The sequence below is a fragment of the Sprattus sprattus genome, assembly GCF_963457725.1.
Source record: "Sprattus sprattus genome assembly, chromosome: 1".
Taxonomy (NCBI): Eukaryota; Metazoa; Chordata; class Actinopteri; order Clupeiformes; family Clupeidae; genus Sprattus; species Sprattus sprattus.
In genome coordinates, this window is record NC_137920.1 from 26,961,690 (window position 1) to 26,983,351 (window position 21,662).

Sequence of the window (21,662 nt, forward strand, 5' to 3'; positions counted from 1 at the left end):
GTGTGTGTGCATACATGCATAAGTATGATAGTAATAGTTTAAAAAGTCAGTGGCATTCTATGGCTTTGATACACCAAGTCCTAGTTTTATATGCACTATTATGTTTATTATAAATGTAACTTTTATACTGCACTGATACCGCTGTGGGAAAAACTCAAGTATTCGCAGACCTATGCGTATTTGACTGAAATCACTGCGTACTGGTGGTATGGACAGCGAGAGAGCGCGCAAATGCTGCGCAGTGTGGACGCTCATAGGCAGACTGCAATGTTTCTGTTTTCAATTCAGATGTGTCTGGTTGCTAGACGACTGATACATTGACGCGAAGCAAAGCTCATGATTGTAACGGAAGCAGAAAGCCTTGCAGGATTGTGGTCTTGTTTCAGCTAGCCAAGCAAGGATACAGTTACTGTTTTTTGTAATGTTTCCGAAAGAAACTGGCTTTCTCTGCCTAGGAAAGACATTTTGCCACAGCTGACAAGCACGACATGCTTCATGCTCTTTCAGCATAGCCGACTGGTGGTGCATGATTGCTAAGGTTGCTAAGCTAATTCTTTCAACAGTTCGTCTTTTCTCAGTGGCCGTGAAATATTGAGATATTTCGGAAGATGTTGCATAGCTGACGAATTCGACATGTGTGAATATTGCTGTTTTCAATGTCTTCAGTCGTGCCGACGCTCCGGCACAGTCAAATGACTGCTTCGTTTGTTCTAAGCAGAAATATGAAGCTGAAATCTGCACAGGGTTTGTCTTTTATCAAAGAATGGCACAAATAAAAGGAGGCCGAACATACTTAAAATTCCAAGAGTGTAGGTCTTGAATAGTCACGTTTCCTTATTTTTGGAGAAACCAACCATGTCTTTGGGTGCAAGTGATTTCCTTACGGATGAAGAGCTGGAAGAGCTGGTGAGGGAGAAGTTTCAAAAATCACTAAAGGCTTTGTATCAGTTCTTGTCTGTGTTCAGTCTCTATATAGCTACATTCTAGCTCTTACTTTCGATAACATTAAGGGTAACAGCTACAGCTGTCAACATTTTCACATCTTCTCACGTTTTCCATAGGGTGAGGATGTTCTCTCCCACGTCACCTATGTCTCGGACTCAGACAAGGTAAGGCGATTCAGATCCCTGTTGTAACTAACTTATTAAAGACCCCAAAAATCTCAGGAATTTAGGTTAATTGGAACTCAATTATTTTACACAGAAAGTACGAAGAACGAAGAAGTTGAGCAAACCCCCTCTCTCACCCAGTAAGTGTCATTCGTATGAATTCGAGTTTTAAATCCTCAAAACGCTGATTTTGAGTGTGTCTGATTGGTGTTAGTGTCAAGGGATGTGGCGATGGGGCATGGGTATGTGGGGTAAAGTGAAGATGTGTCCTTCAGATAAAGTAGCTATGAATGTCTTTAATTGTTATCATAACCAAAACCCCCCAAAATATAATTATATATTAAAAAAAGATCCTTAACACACTTGTAATGTCAAGGTCAAGGAGATCCATTATACTTAACGCCTTTTTTTGCAGGCTTTACTCCAGATCGGTGTGATAAAATAAATGAGTATTTATTTGACAAATGCAAACCTGGTAGACAAACCTTTTCTTCTTCTGCTATCTTTAAGGGTCTCCATACTTGACCAGTGCCACCCTGAACCCCAGGAGATCGGCAGCGTCTGCTTGGAGAGCAGGTGAACAGTCTCTGTCTGTCTGTCTGTCTGTCTGTCTGTCTGTATGCCTGACTGTCTGTCTGTCTGTCTGTCTGTCTGACTGTCTGTCTGTCTGTCTGTCTATTTGCTTGGAGAGCAGGTGAACAGTCACAGTCTATCTGTTTGTCTGTCTGTCTGCCTGTCTGTCTGCCTGTCTGTCTGTCTCTCTGTCTCTCTGTCTCTCTGTCCGTCTGTCTGTCTGTATGCCTGTCTGTCTGTCTATCTGTCTGTCTGGCTGTCTATCTGTCTGCCTGTCTGTCGGTCTGTCTGTCAGTCTCTCTGTCTGTCTATCTGTCTGTCTGCCTGTCTGTCTCTGTCTGACTGTCTGTCTGTCTGTCTGTCTGCTTGGAGAGCAGGTGAACAGTCACAGTCTATCTGTCTGTCTGTCTGTCTCTCTGTCTGTCTATCTGCCTGTCTATCTGTCTGTCTGTCTGTCTGTCTGTCTGTCTATCTGCCTATCTATCTGTCTGTCTGTCTGTCTGTCTGTCTGTCTGTCTGTCTGTCTGTCTGTCTGTCTGTCTGTCTGTCTGTCTGTCAGTCAATCTATCTGTGTATCTGTCTGCTGCCTGTTTGTTTATCAATCTAGCTATCCTTCTATCTATCTGTCTGTTTATCTATCGATCTATCTGATTGACCACCCATCCATCCATCCATTATCCTGACTTTCAAGTTGCTTAAGATGAAGGTGTCTGACACATAAGTAAACGGCAGTGTGAATTAAATGTGAATCCAGCCTCCTCTTCCTCACCACAGCACTGAGCCAGTCCCCAATGAAGGTGGACTATGAGCTGTCCCAGAGCAGGGCGGCCATGTCTGCCAGCACCCCGGCGTATCTGAAGGAAGCCTTTGGCATGAAGAAGCCCAAACACTCACGGTCCGCCTCCAATGGTGAGAGACTACCAGGCAGTTGGCTACTCTATCTGGTTAGCACAGTATGTGGGTTGAAAAAGTGTGTGTGTGTGTGTGTGTGCATGCGTGCACCTGTGTGTAGGGATGAGAACCGATAAGATTTTAACGATTCCGGTTCCTTATCGAATCCTGCTTATCGAACCGATTCCTTATCGATTCTCTTAACGATTCTTATAATTTGGTAAGGGGCGAAAAAGAGCACAAACGGGTTTTTTTACATTAATGTCCTTTTATATACATTTCTAGAATGTTTACATACACATTTAAATAAAACGTACATAACTTAAATAAAATGTGTTCTGTTTAATATAAACGTTCATACAAATAACAATGCTCCTTCCTTACAGAAGACGTACTAACTGCAGCCTGTAACGATGACAGACTAGCAGCCTCTGAGCCCGTCTGATTTAGAACCTCATCATCAGCTTAATTGGATGGAAATGGAGATTATTTATAGAGCGAACGCTGGTTTGCACAATGAAAAAAATGGCACTAACAAAATCGCTGAATTTTCTGATCTGACATACAGCCCTTGTTATTGAGGTAAAGGACTGTATATTTCTTGTAGGTTGCTTGGTTGTATTGCTAATAGCGAACTATTATGCTAAACGCTTCTAATAGCAATGTAGAGTCCACTACAAACACAATAACGTACTGAAACATAATAACTTGTATCATGTACAAACTAGGCACTCAGTATATTTAACACTTAGCTATTGCTGCCACTGAATTGGCTACGAGAAACTTATCCATATCGAACTGTCAAACTGAGGGAGCTGCACGCGTTGCTTGCTTATTAACGGATTCTTTTGTACAGCCTAACCCTACCCTACGTTAGTTGAGCTGCTGCTGGCATCGAAAACATGACATTCTTGTAATTTTATACCATGTGTGCTCAAGTGCTTATTCATGGTAGATGTACTTCCTCCCTTTGAGGAAATACATTTTTTTACAGAGGTTACAAGTGACCGTGTTCGCATCCGTTCGGGTGAAATAAAGCCACACTTTAGATCGCTTCTGTCGAGTTGCCATTTCTGCTGCGTTCTGACTTTATTATAAGAGTTCGCGCATGCGCAAGCGGCACAGAGACCCGTTAACAGACCCGATTATGAATTTGGCTAACGATTCCAAAGATTCGGCTCATTGGGAACCGGTTCTCAACAAGACCCGGTTCTCGGTTCCCATCCCTACCTGTGTGTGTGGTTGTTATAGGTGTTTGTTTGTGTGTATGTGTGCATGCACCTGTGTTTGTGTGTCTGTCTGTGTTCTAGGTCAGTGGTCCCCAACCACCGGGCCGCGGACCGGTACTGGTCCGTGAGGCATTTGTTACCGGGCCGCACAGAAAGAATAAATAATTTATATCAATTCCGCTGTATTAATTATTAGCGTCTGAAAGGTGTTTTATTATGATAAACGCGCTGATTTTCCCGGACGTCACATTCGCCTGTGCCTCTTGTCACGTCAAGAGGCTTGTCAAGTTCAAGTGATGCGTCGCTCAATACATAAGCCCGCAAACTAGCAAAAACATCTTTGGAGAGCTTCTTTGCAAAGATGAAAAGGCCAACTAAGGAGCCAAAAGAGGAGCCTACGACCTTCAAAAGAGAAAGCTTCTTTTAACAGACAATACCAGGAGTCATACTTAAAATACGGGTTTATCGCAACAGGTGATTCTCACGCACCAAGTCCGCTCTGTTTAATATGTGGCGACATTCTAGCAAACGAGCCAATGAAGCCTTTAAAACTGCTTCGGCACATGGAGACCAAGCACTGATTCAGAGTTATGGTGAGTTGTATTTTTCATGCACTTAACGTTCGTTATACAATGGTGTTGGCCGCAAATTAACTCCACCTAACGTTAATGTTAGCTTTTGTGTATGAGCAGACCGGGCTTCATTCTATCAAACTCGGGTGCAATTGATTGATTCACATCAATATGAATGGTTGACGTGACTAATAAGACGTGTAAAATGACACCTTGAAGCCGGTCCGTGAAAAAATTCCTACATTAAACCGGTCCGTGGTGCAAAAAAGGTTGGGGACCCCTGTTCTAGGTGTTTGTGTGTGTGTGTGGATGGATTAATGGGTGGAGGGTGCAACTGTATAGGTGTACGGCCATAAATGTAAGCACTATTTGCATAGTTGGGTGCTGTGTGCGTGTGCGTGTGAGCGTGTGCGCGTGTGTGTGCATGTGCATGTGCGTGTGTGTGTGTGTTTGTAGTTTAATAAACTCACATATTGCTTTGGCTGTGTTGTTTGTTAGGTTACATGCCTGGTACACCTGAATTCAAGGAGAAGGAAGACATGTATGATGAGATCCTCGAGCTCAAAAAGGTACAGAAGGGGACACATAATTCTTTCTCTCTCTCTGTTCTTTCTCTCTCTTTCTCTCCCTATTTATCTCTTATCATATCTTTTGAAGGAAGGTGCCTGCTTAAAAACCCCAGTGAAATGCTCACAAAGGCAGTTTTGTTGTTGTTGTTGTTGTTGTTGTTGTATTGACTCCTAAACGTCCTCTCCTCTATCTGTCTTCATCTCAGACCCTACAGACTCAGAAGGCCGACGGCGATCGGATGAAAGCAAAACTGCGTCGCCTGGAGGAGGACAACACCAAGAAGGAGAAGCAGATCGAGCAGCTCCTGGATCCCACCAAAGTAAAAACACTCTCTCTTCATACTTTACGTTGAGTTATTTTCCTTTATCTCACTCTCTTCATCCTCTGTTTTGTTCTTTTCCTCCATCTCACTCTCTCCATCCTCTGTTCTTTTCCTCCATCTCACTCTCTTCATCATCTGTTTTGTTCTTTTCCTCCATCTCACTCTCTCCATCCTCTGTTCTTTTCCTCCATCTCACTCTCTCCATCCTCTGTTCTCTTCCTCCATCTCACTCTCTCCATCCTCTGTTTTGTTTTTATCCTCCATCTCACTCTCTTCATCGTCTGTTTTGTTTTTTTCCTCCATCTCGCTCTCCTCATACTTTACTTCAAAAATGTGAAATTAATGGACAAAAATAATTTGATATTTCATTAATTGATCACAAATATAGGTTGTTTTTCTTTAGTTTTTAACACATTTGTACACACTTTTTTGCTGAATCAAATGCAACAATTATGATCGTCTTATTTTGTATCTTATAACTGGGATGCTAGACCTATAACTGTCCACAACTATTGCAATCATTGTAACATGAGTGTTGGATTGAAATCATGAGAAAAGGAAAGCAATTACAACAATCCTACAGTTAGTAGCAACAGGTAGCTCAGTAGCAAGCCCATCAAGTAGATCAGTAGCAAGCCCACCAACTGGCATTAATGGTAAGACTTGGTCAACTAAGGCAAAAGTGCTTAATATGAAGGGGTCTGTTTGCCTCGACTAAGTTAATGTGAAATATAAATATCAATCAATGTTGACAGTAAATGAGTGTAATATTTTAGTTTGTTTTGTTTTGTGTCGTTTGTAGGGCCCTGAGTACGCAAGGAGTCTGGTGGACAAGAAGACGGACGGCAGATCGGTGCGTAATGAGATCCCAGACCTGTTTTAACAAAAATCTCCTATACTGTAATTCAGAATGCGAAATGTGTGATGTGTGAATCTGAAGTGAAAAGGGCTTTCTTTTATGGTAGCCCACTTTTATGCCTGCCTGTTAAACTGACCTCGAACTATTCTATCCACTGCTTTATAAATGTTCAGATGCGTTTCTGAACCAATGAGTGTGTTTATGAGTGGCACGCCTCGTTCTGTGTATCTCGGTCCTCTCTGAACTGTAGGAACTAATATATTATTTCACTTCACATCCACCGAAGGGGCTTTAATACATGTACCTCATTTGATCGTTTGATTCAGTCTGATGTTCCAGAGTACTGACAAACCAAAGCCCATGCCCTGAAGCCAGCAGACTTGCAGAGCCGAGCCGAAGTGCCGGAACATTCTGACATCTAAACACAGCCAAACGAGCACTACTTTACTAAACATCAAAGCTCCCGTCAGTTTTAAAAGCAGAACGGGGGCCATAAGCCTTCACCCACCCACAGTGCACGTCATGTTGCAGCTTACCGAAACAGTTCCTTCCTGTCATACAACTGAAGAGAGGCCAGGAAATAGTGTGGACTGTACATTTATTTTAGCTGAAGTGGCATGGCAAGGTGTGGAGTTTGTAAATATAGTAAAAAATGGTCATCATGGCATGATAATAAGAGTCATGGTAATGGGATACTCACATCTCAGCTACATTTTGTGCTTAAGGGATGAATATGAATTGAATGAATATCTGCTGTAGGAATAAATGTAAAAAGAATGGCTGTATGTAAACGTGTCTGATGTAGGAAAAAATGGCTAAAATCAGTGTAGCTGCTAAATGTGCATGTGAATCTGCGTATCTACTAAATGTGCATGTGAATCTGCGTATCTACTAAATGTGCATGTGAATCTGCGTATCTACTAAATGTGCATGTGAATCTGCGTATCTACTAAATGTGCATGTGAATCTGCGTATCTACTAAATGTGCATGTGAATCTGCGTATCTGCTAAATCTGTATGTGAATCTGCGTATCTGCTAAACTGTATGTGAATCTGCGTATCTGCTAAATGTGTATGTGAATCTGCGTATCTACTAAATGTGTATGTGAATCTGCGTATCTGCTAAACTGTATGTGAATCTGCGTATCTACTAAATGTGTATGTGAATCTGCGTATCTGCTAAACTGTATGTGAATCTGCGTATCTGCTAAATGTGTATGTGAGTCTGCGTATCTGCTAAATGTGTATGTGAAGCAGGTGTATATAAATGGCTGCTGTCTCCTCTACAGGTGGTGCATGGCCTGAAACAAAAGCTCCTGAGACTGGAACAGCAGTGCAGAGAGAAGGAGACAGCGCTGAGGTGTGTCTAAAGAGCGCTAATGGAACTGCTAGTGGCTGTTGAGTAGGCTAATTTAAAATGCTAATGCGTTGCTAACTTGAGATCGCTGAGAGAGGTAGAGTGCTGTGCTGGGAGCAGGTGGGCTTGCTAGCAAGGGGGCGCATACACATGGGTACCAGTCATGAGTGGCAGCCATCGGTACCTCCTGTTAGTTTTGGGGAGTGAGGCTGTTGTTGATTCTGTTACATGTAGCAGAAACGACTTAAATCAGAGTTGTCTGTGGTGTGCGTGTTTGTGGATGAGGATCATCTGTGTTGTAAAAACAGAACAGCCTGCATTTTTATTTTCTTCAAAATCGATAATTAATTTCAACTCTGCAGTGTAAATGTGAATCACCTGTATAGTTTGAATCAGAATCCCATACCATGCCATGTTAACTGGAATCACTTCCACTGGGATAAGCTGCTCATATCGTATGTCACATCATATAATGTGTGTTCCTAGTGTACAATCACTTATGTAAATTGGAAGTGGTATTGCGACATCATTGATTTCTTTGGCAAGGAACTTGGAAGTGTTTGTGTTTGTGTGTGTGTGTGTGTGTGTGTGTGTGTGTGTGTGTGTGTGTGTGTGTGTGTGCGTGCGCGTGCGCGTGCGAGTGCATGCGCGTGCGTGTGTGTGCTTCTTAACTAACTGTTATGTCTCTGTTAACCCATCTTGCTCATGTGAAGAGCACCACACTTATGTGAAGAGGTCTGTGGTGAAATCATTATTAGTTGTAGTACAAATATATAGTCACCTAAATTAGGATGTAGTATGTAAAGTATCAATAGCTAGAATAAACATTCAACATGATTGTTTTAAATATACACCTAAATTAGGATGTATTATATAAAGTATCAATAGCTAGACTGAACATTCAACAAGATTGTTTTAATAAAAAGGTATTATAGATGTAATTAGACCTATAGACATTGTTTATTATGCCGTTATAAAGTAGTGGCCAGTAATACCTCTGGATCTCCACAGTAAACTGCAGAGTGAATTAAGAACAACAAACATGGAAGAGATGAAGATCACCATGGAGACGTACTACGAGGAGGTAAGTCCGTACATGATAATAGAGTGCATACAGGACAAGTTTGAATTACTGACAAACTGTTTAATCACAGTTTGCATAAAAAGAAACAAAACTGTAACTCCTAAATAATTATAAATAAACTTAATTAAACTTAATTAACTTAATGTTTAACTACATAAACATTTCCTGTCTTTCAAAGTGTTTGGTGACTGAAGCGATGTCTTTTTTCCTCTCAGGTACAGAGGCTCAGGGTTTTGCTTGAGTCTGCAGAGAAAAGGTAGCGTATGTGAATTAAACCTCTGTTTTACAAAGGTATTAACATATTGTGTTCAAAAACACATCTCAGTCTTCACAGCTGTACTTGAAATTATTGCCAATTTCCTCTCTGTCTCTCTTTTGACCTTGATACATTTGAAACTGGTGGGGGGGGGGTGGGGGTTGGAGGGGCAGCTTTCCCTCAAGCTTAAGCCCCAATCCAAACATTAGGGGTTTAGCCAGTTTGTTCTTCACATTATGCTCTGACGTAAAAACAAACAACTTTATATCTCTCTGGGATTGTTTTTTAACAGATGATATGGACTGATTTGACTGCCAATGATTTTAAATGTTTTTATATAGATCTGTTCAAAGAATGCATAGGATAAGTCTCTGTCTCTCTCTCTCTCTCTTTCTCTCTCTAGTAATAAGATGGAGAGCACAGAGAACCGGAGGCAGCAGAAGGTTCTCCGGGCAACTGTGCTCAAGCTGACGAACAATGTGAAACAGCTGGAAGAGGAGAACGCCAGGCTCAAACAGGAAGCAGACCAGGAGGTCAGCATCGTCACAGAGAGCACAGCCAACAGAGCCAAAGGTACAGCGGGCTTCATGTGAACATGTAGTCGCTCCTCTTTAGGCGTGCTAACAGCACCGCTAGCAGTGGTTTATTAACAATATATTGCTCCCTGCTAACAATATACCACTAAATATTAAACAATACTAGTGCAGTGCCCGTAGGAATTATGCATTCTGTAGTGTTAGGTGTAGGCTAGGTGTTGTTCAGTGCAGAACTGGGAGGATAACATGACGACGTGGCCTGACATAACTTACAGCGAGAATTGCGCGTATTTCGTGGACTCCATAGCAACAGATGGGAAAGCAATGTACAATCTGAAAGCCTCCGAGGCTTATCAATATAAGCTACCATTTGTAGCGGCCACTCTTGCGTTGTGATTTTGATTGGCACCCAGCCGTTTATTCATACACTCTGACAGGTTTAATGAACACAGAGCAAAGGCGATCACACACAGTATCTTCCGAATGACAGCCTCTCCCAGCCAGGGTAAATGCAGACTGAGGTTTATAATATTGCAATAATGAGAAAACAAAGTCTACACACGAATTACAACAGATACATCGGGACACATCTGAAAACCTCTCATTGCGTCAGTAGATGCATGAACGCATGGTCACTGGTCTAGGCTTACCATCAACATTGAATAGAAAGCTACTAACTCTTATACAAATACATCAAACTACAATATACTACTTAACATGGTAATGAGAGTTGGAAGCATGCGAGGCCCATACGCATCAACTTTGAAACTTAATATAAAGAAGCTTAAAAATAAACGAAACGAAATCAATCACTGTCTTTAGATTATAAAGAAGCTTAAAAATAAACGAATAGATCAAATCAATCACTGTCTTACATTTACCTGAGCAAAAGTCTGTATCTGTTCACCAAGAAGAATTTGAATGCGGACCTCACCTCCTCTATCCAACGGTATTCTGAACTTTGAGTGAAGGCAGGATAGTTTAATAACGCTACGCGTTTGATTGTGACGTCACTACCCATAGTGCCGACGGGACGGGAGACGATAACCCATTGTTTCCTACGGGAAATGGTAAAATACAAATATCTCGAAAACTATAAATTCAAAAATCTTCAAAATCAATGATGCACAGGTTCATGACATGCGTAAGCTACATGCGAAATCTCATAACTAACGGAACTACCGTCAGTGAGGAACACCCTAGACAGACAGACACACAGAGTTCCTGGATTTATAGATAGATGTATGATATACCACTGCTAAAGGGTGTTATATATGAATAAGAGTGATGCCATGTATGACATACCCCTGCTTCTTAAGTGCTGCTGCTTTATTACATATTCAAACTTGTTTTGAATTTTACTTCTGGAACAAGTGACAGCCCTAATACGTGGATGGGAGTCTAATGATGTGCGTTGCATATGTTTGTGTAATTTTCTCCGTAGGTTATATTGAGTGGAGCAAACAGAGGCTGGTGAGACGCTTACTGGACCTGGAGAGGGTGAGTGGATGATGACGTAAAATGGAAATGCATAGTATGGTCATATATGGGCCATTCTACCGAATTGGTGCAAAGTCAGGTCGGAAATATTTGGATTTATTTTATGTTTTATTCCCAAAACTTTGTCCGTATGTATATTGTACCATATCTAAAGTACACTTATCTAGTAACAGTCAATTTTTATATTGTATTTTCAGAATGTGTTGGAATGTTTTTCCTCTTCCAAAAATTGTCACTACCGAAACATCACATTTACTATAGTAAAAAAGTATTATTATTGACCTGTTCAGATTGTGTTTCCTTCCCTTCTCTGAAGAGTATTTTTACAAATATTTCTTGAAGGTTTTCACAATGAAATCCATAAAAATGAATTTTTTACCAAGTTTTCAAGTTCAATTTATACAATTCATCAAAATCTAAGTGCAATATTTCTTTGTAAAATGCTAAATACTGATCATATTGATTCCAGAGTTGTTCATTGATGAAATTGAACATACATTAATCCAATCAGTATCATAACATTTAAGTTGATTACTCAATATACTTAATTTTTTACAAAACATCCTGTGTTTCGGTAGTGCTGCACTGTTTCGGTAGTGACATCCAGTGATTCGGTAGTGACTGCACTGTTGGATGGATGTTCATTTCTCTCCCAAAATCTTCCAAAAGGTGCTCTGGGCCGCCCTTTAGTCCACACAACACATTTATTTAAAAATTATGGGATTGAACTACTTACCAATTCATTTTGTCACTACAGAAATCATCTGGTCACTACCATATGTTTCGGTAGTGACTGTTTCGGTAGTGACAATTCTAGCTAACTTTAAGCATAAATAAAGAATTCTAACAAGCACACGGCATGCAAACACATCTTTGAAGAGGTGAACACACATACAAACATAAGATTTTCCATGAAACCCCAAAAGGTTTACTTAATTGAAGAAAACATGCGTTTCGGTAGTGACAATTCTTAAGGTTACACGTCGATTTTCAGACTTTGGAACACATTTATATAAAAACTATGGGATTTAGCTACTTACCATTCAACCATGAGGGTCAGAGATGCAGTGTCACTGCATGGTCAAAAATGCAGAGTCGTGGCTAAAACACAGGCTCAGCCAATGGACTAAAACTCTTGTGTTTCGGTAGTGACATGAAAACTAGGGACATGATTTTTTGAGTATAGAAAATTGATTTAAAAATTAAACCCACAATAAATCTAAATATTCCAAGTTCTGTTTCAACCCAATCATAAAGATCTTTGAAATTAAATCATTGAAAAAAATCTAAAAAAATTGAAAAGTGTTATTTAAAGGCATTGAAATTTAGATGTCAGGGTTGGGGACAGCTACTTCCCAATAGAAAGTACCCTATAAATGATGATTTTGTATATATTTAGCTTATCACTATCTCATGTAATGCATTGGGTTTATATAGACCATAACATTTTCTAATTAAATATCTATGCCTAAATACCTAATTGTTTTGTAAATAGTTTTTATTGTTGAGGGACTGCATATTACACGAATTCGGTAGAATGGCCCATATATTGTACTTATCTATGTCATACATATGTATCACACTTGGCTGTATAAATAGAAGTATGCATAGTATTTGGTCACATGAACATGTATAATTATACATTTTACATTGGTTGTACATGGTATTGTACAGGCTATTTGGCCATTTTTCTGTCAGCCTAGGTGTACATTATACTGTAGTGTTTGTAATGCTTAAAAGGTGACCGATAAGTTTAAAAAAAAATATCCGGATATTGGACTGGCAAGAAACCCTGATGTGTACGTACTGCTCTTCTTTTCAGAGGCTGGAGGAGGTGAGAAATCGCCACAAGGCCAAAGACTCCACCGCAGAGGATTCCCGCCTCATCACCACGGCAACGAGGCCCGAGGCTGCAGCGATGGCTGTGGCCACGGCAACGCCGGCACGTGAGGCTGTGTCCGTATCCACAGAGACAGAGGGGAGCCAGGGTGGAGACGGCGAGCTGCGTCAGGAGTGTGTGCGTCTGAAGGCTGTGGCCCGGAGACTCCGAGAGGAGAGGAGCGCTCTGCAGGAGAGCGTCGCCAAGAAAAAGTGAGAGAGCCAGACTTCACCATGCCCAGCCACACACATAATACACAAACAACCACATACACACACACACACACACACACACACACACACACACACACACACATACAGCACACACAACCACCACACACACACACACACACACACACACACACACAAGCAAATGAACTTTGAAGTTTCAGGTGTTGCATAGCAACCCATTACTTGCTGACTTCAAATTACCATGAGTCTGTTATTTTAAAATGACCGGACTTCTTGCAGAATGATATGAAAGATATGAATTAGAAGCACAAAACCCGTTGCCAAGGACAGCGGTCATTATCTTTTCGCAGCGGTCTGTTCGCAGGAATTAATGTAGGGTAGAACGTTGGGATGGCCCATTCATATCAACGGTACTTTTTGGAAGAGCCGTATAATAATCTAAGTTAATATAAATTGAACTCAATCATTTTTATATTAATAATTGTTTTGATTGCAGTATCTTTGAAACCATAGGCTATTTTTGCAAAACTCTACACACTTACCACAAAACCTTACATCAAACCAGCAAAACATTATACACCTCCTGCAAAAGCCAAAAAATCTTGCAAACTCTCAAAAACTGTGTTTTTGCATCAATACAGTACATAAGCACATTAAGCACCAGCTATGCACTGATTGTATAGATAAAAAACACTTTTTTCTGTGTGCAGGGCATAGCCTTTTGCAATGAAGTTGTGTCTTACATGCAGTAAACACAGACACACAAACACAACACACACACACACACACACACACACACACACACACACACACACACACACACACACACACACAGGTGTCAAAATGTGGTTAGCATGGACGTGTATTCAGAGCACTATCAATACTATCTCAGCCTGATCGAACACTCCTCAAACCACAAAAGCTTAGTCGAAGAAAATTGAAACATTCGCGCTAGAAAAAGAGAAGACTTTCATCCAATGATGTTGTGAGCTAGGCATTATCTAGAAGTGTTTTGCCACAAGTGTATTATTGAATTGTAAACTGAGTTTATAGTAGTGAGTTGTGTTAACAATGTGATTATACAATTGCAAACTGAGTGTAAAGCAGAGAACGTGCATTCAATTTGGCACTCTCTATAAATGCATTGGCTCTGTGTTAATGGATTTAGAGCTGGTGCTTCTAGAATCACTGTTGGAGTTTAATAAGGTAATTATGAGATAACAACCTCTCACTTTCTCTCTCTCTCTCTTTCTCTCCTATAGTGAGGAACTGAATCGCATGTCTGCAGAGAAGAACGAGGCTATGAAGGAAGCAGAGAAGATTCTGAGTGAACGAACAGCTGAGCATGAAGGACAAGTACAGTACTTGAGGTGTGTGTGTGTGTGCGTGTGTGTGTGTGTGTGTGTGTGTGTGTGTGTGTGTGTGTGTGTGTGTGTGTGTGTGTGTGTGTGTGTGTGTGTGTGTGTGTGTGTGTGTGTGTGTCTGAGTGGCTGCCCCTTGTTTAGGGGTTTGTACATTACTTGTCGTATTGTCAGCATAAACGTGAAAGAATTGCGTAAAGTTAATGAATCATGTGTAATTTACACTAACAAAGCTATGCAAATGGACTGGTTTTCTTCTCTCAATCACAACTCAAGCAGTTAAAGTTAGCATGTTAAAATTTCACCCAGTACCCCTGATTTTGCCATGATAAACGAAATGTCAAAATCTTTTAGGATCCTTGAGATAAGTGGGCTGCTTTGTTGTCTGTATTGATTTATGCTTTACTGACAAACTGTTAAAATTGTTTGCAGCCTTTACAGTTGTAGCCTGCCACACATTGTGAGGGCGTTCAGTAAACTGATTACTCTGATTTACGGTCATCTTGGTCATGTTCATAGGCGCAGTGTTCAGGATTTGGAAATGGTAGAACTGAGAAAGAGAGACTCCAAAACAACTTGCTGGATATTGCCCTGTATCATATAACATGTCTGCTTCTCAACCCTGCTTGGATTCTATGCCCTGTGTCAGCTGTCACTGGCAGCCTTTATGTCTGGAGAACACAATGTCATCTTTACTTATAATAAGTTGGCACTTTTTTGCACAATGTGGCAGTCTTGTATAACAACACTGTTTGGATACTGTGATGTTTTTGCTCAGTATTTGCTGATCCAGCTAAAATGATCAATTGTGTGTGTGTGTGTGTGTGTGTGTGTGTGTGTGTGTGTGTGTGTGTGTGTGTATTTCACAGAGAGGAGATTCGAAACCTGTCTGCTAAAATCACAGACTTGCAGAACCACCTAGAGCAAGAAAGGAAACTGCGACCTGTCCAGGGCAATAGTCAGGTAAATCATTTACATTTTATTTTGATTGAATTTAAATGTCATTTAAAAAAAAGGTAAATATTTGAACAGACCCATTCTCAGAGAGCACAAAAGGAAATCAGTTCCTCAAGGTTCTTTCAAGGTTTTTTTTGTGATTGTCGGGCCAAAAGTGACTACGTATGTGAAAGAATTGCATAAAGTTAATGATATAAATTCCTTAAAGATGTGATCCCATCAGGATCTTCCGAGTGTAACTGAACTTGTTGCCGGAAATCTCAAAAATCGTATTTAGAATTATGGTGATTTTGCAGGGATTTTTTTTGCAGAAATATTGGGGTAAAAAAAGAAAATTGCAATTGCAGGAAATCGTTGAATTAGCTTGAACTTGTGAAAACTCATACATTACACACTGCAGCTATCATTGCATGTGGCCTTTGCATTACACACAGTGATATGACATGCATTCATTAATCATATTACCGTTGCACAGATGCAGGAAAACCCTTCATCACAGGGTCCATCATCATCATCATCATCATCAGCAGCAGCAGCAGCAGCAGCAGCCGTTAATGGGGAAGAACAGTGCAGGAAGGAGCAGGCTGCAAGAACCATTCAAACACACTGGCACGCACATCGAATCAGGGTGAGAAACACATCATTCTCTCTCTCTCTCTCTCCCTCACACACACACACACACACACACACACACACACACACACACACACCCACAAATACACTTTTTTGCACACAAAAACACACATGTGCATTCACACACACAAACACATAACTATCTATTTCCTCTTATTTTCTACCCCGTGTAGGATATTGTCTTAATCCAGTCAGCACTGAAAGGACACCTCAGCAGACAGAAGCAGCTACTCACCCTCAGGAAACAGGCTAGCACTACTCACAGCAATAACGCACAGGTAACAAACACACTAGCACTAATCACAGCAATAACGCACAGGTAACAAACACACTAGCACTACTCACTGCAATAACGCACAGGTAACAAACACTTTAGCACAACTCACAGCAATAACACACAGGTAACAACACACTAGCACTACTCACAGCAATAACGCACAGGTAACAAACACTTTAGCACAACTCACAGCAATAACACACAGGTAACAACACACTAGCACTACTCACGGCAATAACGCACAGGTAACAAACACACTAGCACTATTCACAGCAATAACGCACAGGTAACAAACACTCTAGCACAACTCACGGCAATAACGCACAGGTAACAAACACACTAGCACTACTCACAGCAATAACGCACAGGTAACAAACACACTAGCACTACTCACAGCAATAACGCACAGGTAACAAACACACTAACACTACTCACAGCACTAACGCACAGGTTACAAACACACTAGCACTACTCACAGCAATAACACACAGGTAACAAACACACTAGCACTACTCACAGCAATAACGCACAGGTAACAACACACACTAGCACAACTCACAGCAATAACACACAGGTAACAAACGCACAATTCGTAGGAATAATACACAGGTAAGACATACACTATTATTACTAAGCAATAACACACAGGTACTAAATAGACCATGACTGCTATACACATACTTACCATCAACAAATACCAAGTGGTAATACATACAAACTTTTACTATTCACGATCAAGAAACAACAGCAGATAACATATACAGTAAATTACTTTTACTGTAAACTATTCCATGCTGTACTGTGCTATACAGGTATAGTATGATATACTGTGCTTTATTATACCGTAATACTTGTTAAAATAAAAAACGTATAATATACGAGACAATCATACTCACTTTACACATACTGTTTTCTGATCACTCACACCCATACACAAACATATAAAACCCATCATAATGTCAACCACCAGATGGTGTCGATATATCCATTTCAGAGCATGCAGTCCAACAGAAAAGTGTGTCACCATCCACATTACAGCACAGTTAAAAAGCAGAACTCCTCTGAGCCGTGATTGGTTTCCTGCTTTTTCCAGAGCATCCAATCACTGGGCAGCCCTGCGGTTCCACGTCCCAGTGCGAGTCGTGAGGGTTTGGAGGCGGAGGATATCACACTGCTGCAGTCCGTGTTCCGAGGTCATCTGAGGCGCCGCACCCTCATAGCTGACAGGTGATACACACAAGCACACACACACACACACACACAAACACATATATATACACACACACAGACTCACACACACACAGGCACACTTCCAGAAGCGTCAACACACCCAAACACACAAAGCATATGTATACACACACACACACACACACACACACACACACACACAAAGAGGAGACACTCATACAAGTACATAGACACATTTACACACACACACACACACACACACACGGTCTGTATTGATGGACTGTGTTGTGTTTGTGGGCACAGGGCAGCTGCAGGGACAGAACCAGGAGCTTTTGCTGCAGTGAAGGGGACCCCTGAATCTTCAGCGCCATGTCTGACAGCAGCTCCTGAAGGAGCAGCACACACACCTTCACCAGCACCATCAGGCCACACACCAGCAGCCCAGCTTCGCTCTAGGCCCAGGCCTGAAGGTGCAGCAAGGCTGTGGTTATATTTCTGTGTGTGTGTGTGTGTGTGTGTGTGAGAGACAAAATCACTTTAAAAGAGATATTTTGGAGGAATGTTTTTTTTATCGTTTTGGCAAGTAACCATATAAAAGCGGGATGATGTATAGCCCTCCCGGCAGTGTCGGGAAAACTGAAACAAGACCTTCTGTCCCGTCGGGATTTATTTTTCTAAACTGTCCGGGGGAGAAACATTATCGCTTACGTAGTTTACAAAGTCTTGTTTGTCTGTGTGTGTCTGTACAGGCAGTGAGGATGAGGAGATACAGGAAGAGATTACTGAAGGAGATGCTGAGGAAGACTACAACTCCCACAAGGCCTCAACCAAACCATCTGAAATCCCAGGTCTGGTTTGAAAATAGCATGTTTTTCCACTATCAGGCTCACATTGTTTGTGTTCTTCACCGTTATCAGTACTTCAGTCATCAGTATTTGTTTGTTTGTTTGATGTTTTCAGTGGACCACCATCAAGCTGGGGCTAGCGGTGACTCGGACGACTCTGATGACATCATTGTGTCCCCCTCACGTCCGATGGGAAGGAGGAAGTCTCTTTTCTTCTGAAGGACAAGTGTGGAACTTAGTCCCAAAGAGTGAACTCTCATGACAACTTGCCATGAGACATTTTTTTTTGTTTTGACGTCATAGAGAACATGCACTTGGTAGGAAATAGGAAGACCCTCAATGGCAGGTCCCTGTTGCTGCCCAATATGACCCTAAGTAGATGTGAATCGCGCATGTACGAGCGTGAAAAAGTTTAAACCCTGGCGGGTTGAATCGTTAACTTTAAGATCAGCGGGCTCATTGTATGCAAGAGCCGATATTTCTGCATTGTTTGCCCTCTCAGTGAAATGTTTGATTTCAGGCAGCGCCATAAAGGGGCTTTGGTAAAATGGCAGCGTCCTAAAGGAGCTGTGGAAAAATGGCAGCGCCATAAAGCGGCTGTGGTAAAATGGCAGCGCCATAAAGGGGCTGTGGTAAAATGTCAAGAAAACGGCGCATCGCATCAACTACCCGCATCAGGCAGGGACAGTCCCTCTTAAATGTGCTGCATTTGGCTGCGCTTGTCCAATCAGATTTGTAGCTTGTCTGATATGGGTCTGAATGTTTTGCTGGACAGATAGTACTGTTGTGTGTGTTTGTGTGTGTGTGTGTGTGTGTGTGTGTGTGTGTGTGTGTGTGTGTGTGTGTGTGTGTGTGTGTGTGTGTGTGTGTGTGTGTGTATTAATGTGTATGAGTGTGTGTGTGTGTGTATGAGTGCGTATGAGTGTGTTTAGAGTGAGAGAAAAAGAGAGCCCAGCTTTGACATCTTAAACTGTGAGGTTGAGATCTTCTGGTAGGCGATAAAGATGTGGATCCTCTGCAAGTCCTGCTCTCTCCGTGGACACTGGATGTGCGTGTGTAGCCTGTAGCGTTGCGTGGACAAGCACAGGCCCGCATCGGACTCGAACTCATCTCCTCAGGCACGGGCGTGCTAGCGAGGAGGAGGCTGAACCCCATGGGTCTCTTGAGGGGTCGGGGAGGGAGGGCTACTCACTGCACCGCACTGCACTGCACCAGCTGGCTGCCGTTACATGTGGAGTGCAGAGGAATCCACATGGGTCCCAACAGCCAGTTGAGTCTCGCTATCAAACCACTGAACTTTTTTAGTGCTGGAATTTCTACAAATCTTTTGGGGTTATCAAAAAAGGAATCATTGACCCTCCTCAAGTGCCTTTTACCTTTAATCTAACTTCAAATTGAAAACCATTTTTTTTTGTACATTAATTATGCATGAAAATCAACCGCAGTGTAAAATAATGTAAAGTTGGGCATATTCTCATTGTTTTATGTGTGACACATCTCTCTCTCTCTTGATGTGGAGAATATTCAGTGAAATGAAAGGGAATGTTCCCAATCGTAGACCATTCATAGCTGATCAATTACCCATGAGTAAGAGCACATATACCCTCCCAGCCATTTTCAATGGCTTTGTCATCACACACATAGTAGCTTATGCTGACCTGACTTGAGAGAATTGAATTGGTGACATGAACAATGTTCTGACTAGTCTCAGTTTCAAAGCGCACAATCCAGGTCTGTGTTTACTGTGTGTGTGTGTGTGTGTGTGTTAAGGGGCAGGACTAGTTACTCTTTGTGAGTTTGGATGCGTCTGTGATTGTCAACTTCTTTTTACAGGGAAATCGGATTGCACGTCACAGTGTGTTTTATGGGAACAAAAGCAATTATGTGAATCAAGGTGGGCTAGTCTGTATGTTACATTTGCCAAGTGGCATGTGCCTGTCTGTTTATTTTGTTAATTTTATGTGTGACTGATAATTGTGTGCCTTGCTTCAAACAGAAAAGAAAGTTGCAATGTAGGTTAATTCGATTGTGATTGTCTGTTTGTTTTTTAATAAATAAAGGTAGGCCTACGCCATTAACTACGAACGTTGTTTCTCCGTCCTTATTTTTAGAATTGTCATATCGCCTTGAATCTAGCAATCATATCACACACTATAAAGATGAGGTCATCGTAAGTCAATTTCGCTCCAATTCTGACCAGCAGAGGTCGACGAGCTCGAGCAACCTCGGTGTCTTTCTCACCCCGGTGCACTCATCCGTGACGTGCACCGGTGGGGCAGAGCACATTCTCTTTCGCGAGCTTCATCCGCAACCTCGGCTTCCCCCCGCCTGCTCGTGTGTTTGTGTTTTTTTCCCCTTCACTTCACACCGTAGCCTTTTGGGAGCCGCTAATGAACACAATGTAACGGCGAGAACAATTTCATACCTTCACAAAGAGAAAAGACCGTCGTGGACGACAGCCTGCACAAAGAAGACAGAAAGAAAGAAAGGGGGCCGGCGAAAGAGCATTAAGCACACGGTGGTCTGTGAGATTGAACTTCATTAACATCAAACGTCGTTGTCCCCGGGGTCAATGACAGAGAATGAATTAAGCGATACACCCGATTTGCGCGCCAAGGTTTATGGCACGGGATTCCCTCAGCGTTCGGACCCTGCTTGCCTTTGACCGTTGAGAGAGAGAGAGAGAGAGAGAGGGAGTCGTTACGGTGCAAGGTTTTTGTGCGGTTCAGCAGCAGTGGATCTGGTGTGGTGGAGGACAATAGCTATACACCAATCCAAGGCGAGGGTGGTGGGATTCCCGCAGTCCCCCCCGTCTGCACTCCAAGCCCAGGCAAGTCTATTTTGAATGACAGCTCCGCAACAAAGCACGGACACCTCGTCGCCTCAAGGGAATTTTGTTGCCATTTTAAGGAATCTCGAAGACGAGTCGGCTGTGCGGACAACTAGACTTTACTCGAATGCAATAGCGACAGGAGATTGTTAAGTGAATTAGAATGTGCGAAGGAAATCGAAGACTGCAACCTCCACAATTCCTCACCGGTCACCTTAATTAATTGGTCGTTAGTGGAAGAAAAATTACAACGGAATTGCCAACATTATTAACACTGGCTTTATCGGGTTTGCACGGTAGCTATAGACCCGCATTGCGCCCTCAGGACTTAAAGTCTAATCTAATAAACAGGGTAGTTATTGCGACGGCGCCTAACGGGTTAACTGCCAACCGCAAGAATAGGCTAACAGGGACTACATTGAAATCACCCATTCGTGATCGTGTTGTAAAGAGGGTTCGGCATCGCTTGATAGATGTGAGAACACTGGTTCGACAACCCCTCCACCACCACCACAACAGGAATTCTCACACCTACAACCACGGAAGCCTACTAGCTACGAGGAGGCAAGCACCATCTCCGCTAGATATTGAGCTCACACACTGAAATGCATCCAGATTCCCTGGTGCAGAATTTTAATAAGGG

At 41.9% G+C, this 21,662-nt stretch overlaps 1 protein-coding gene across 1 annotated transcript; it reads left to right on the top strand.

The window, feature by feature from the left end:
* Positions 1-855: 855 nt before the first annotated feature.
* iqce (IQ motif containing E) lies at positions 856-18,408 on the top strand (the record flags this gene model as incomplete). The annotated part of the gene is made up of 22 exons (XM_080854605.1): positions 856-906; positions 1,062-1,109; positions 1,204-1,249; positions 1,620-1,685; positions 2,457-2,591; positions 4,873-4,943; positions 5,150-5,263; positions 6,069-6,119; positions 7,415-7,485; positions 8,494-8,566; positions 8,782-8,822; positions 9,226-9,395; positions 10,803-10,858; positions 12,681-12,949; positions 14,191-14,298; positions 15,159-15,252; positions 15,722-15,874; positions 16,053-16,157; positions 17,250-17,383; positions 17,648-17,814; positions 18,094-18,192; positions 18,305-18,408. 22 exons carry the CDS (start codon positions 856-858, stop codon positions 18,406-18,408), a joined length of 2,226 nt encoding a protein of 741 aa, XP_080710731.1.
* Positions 18,409-21,662: the final 3,254 nt, after the last annotated feature.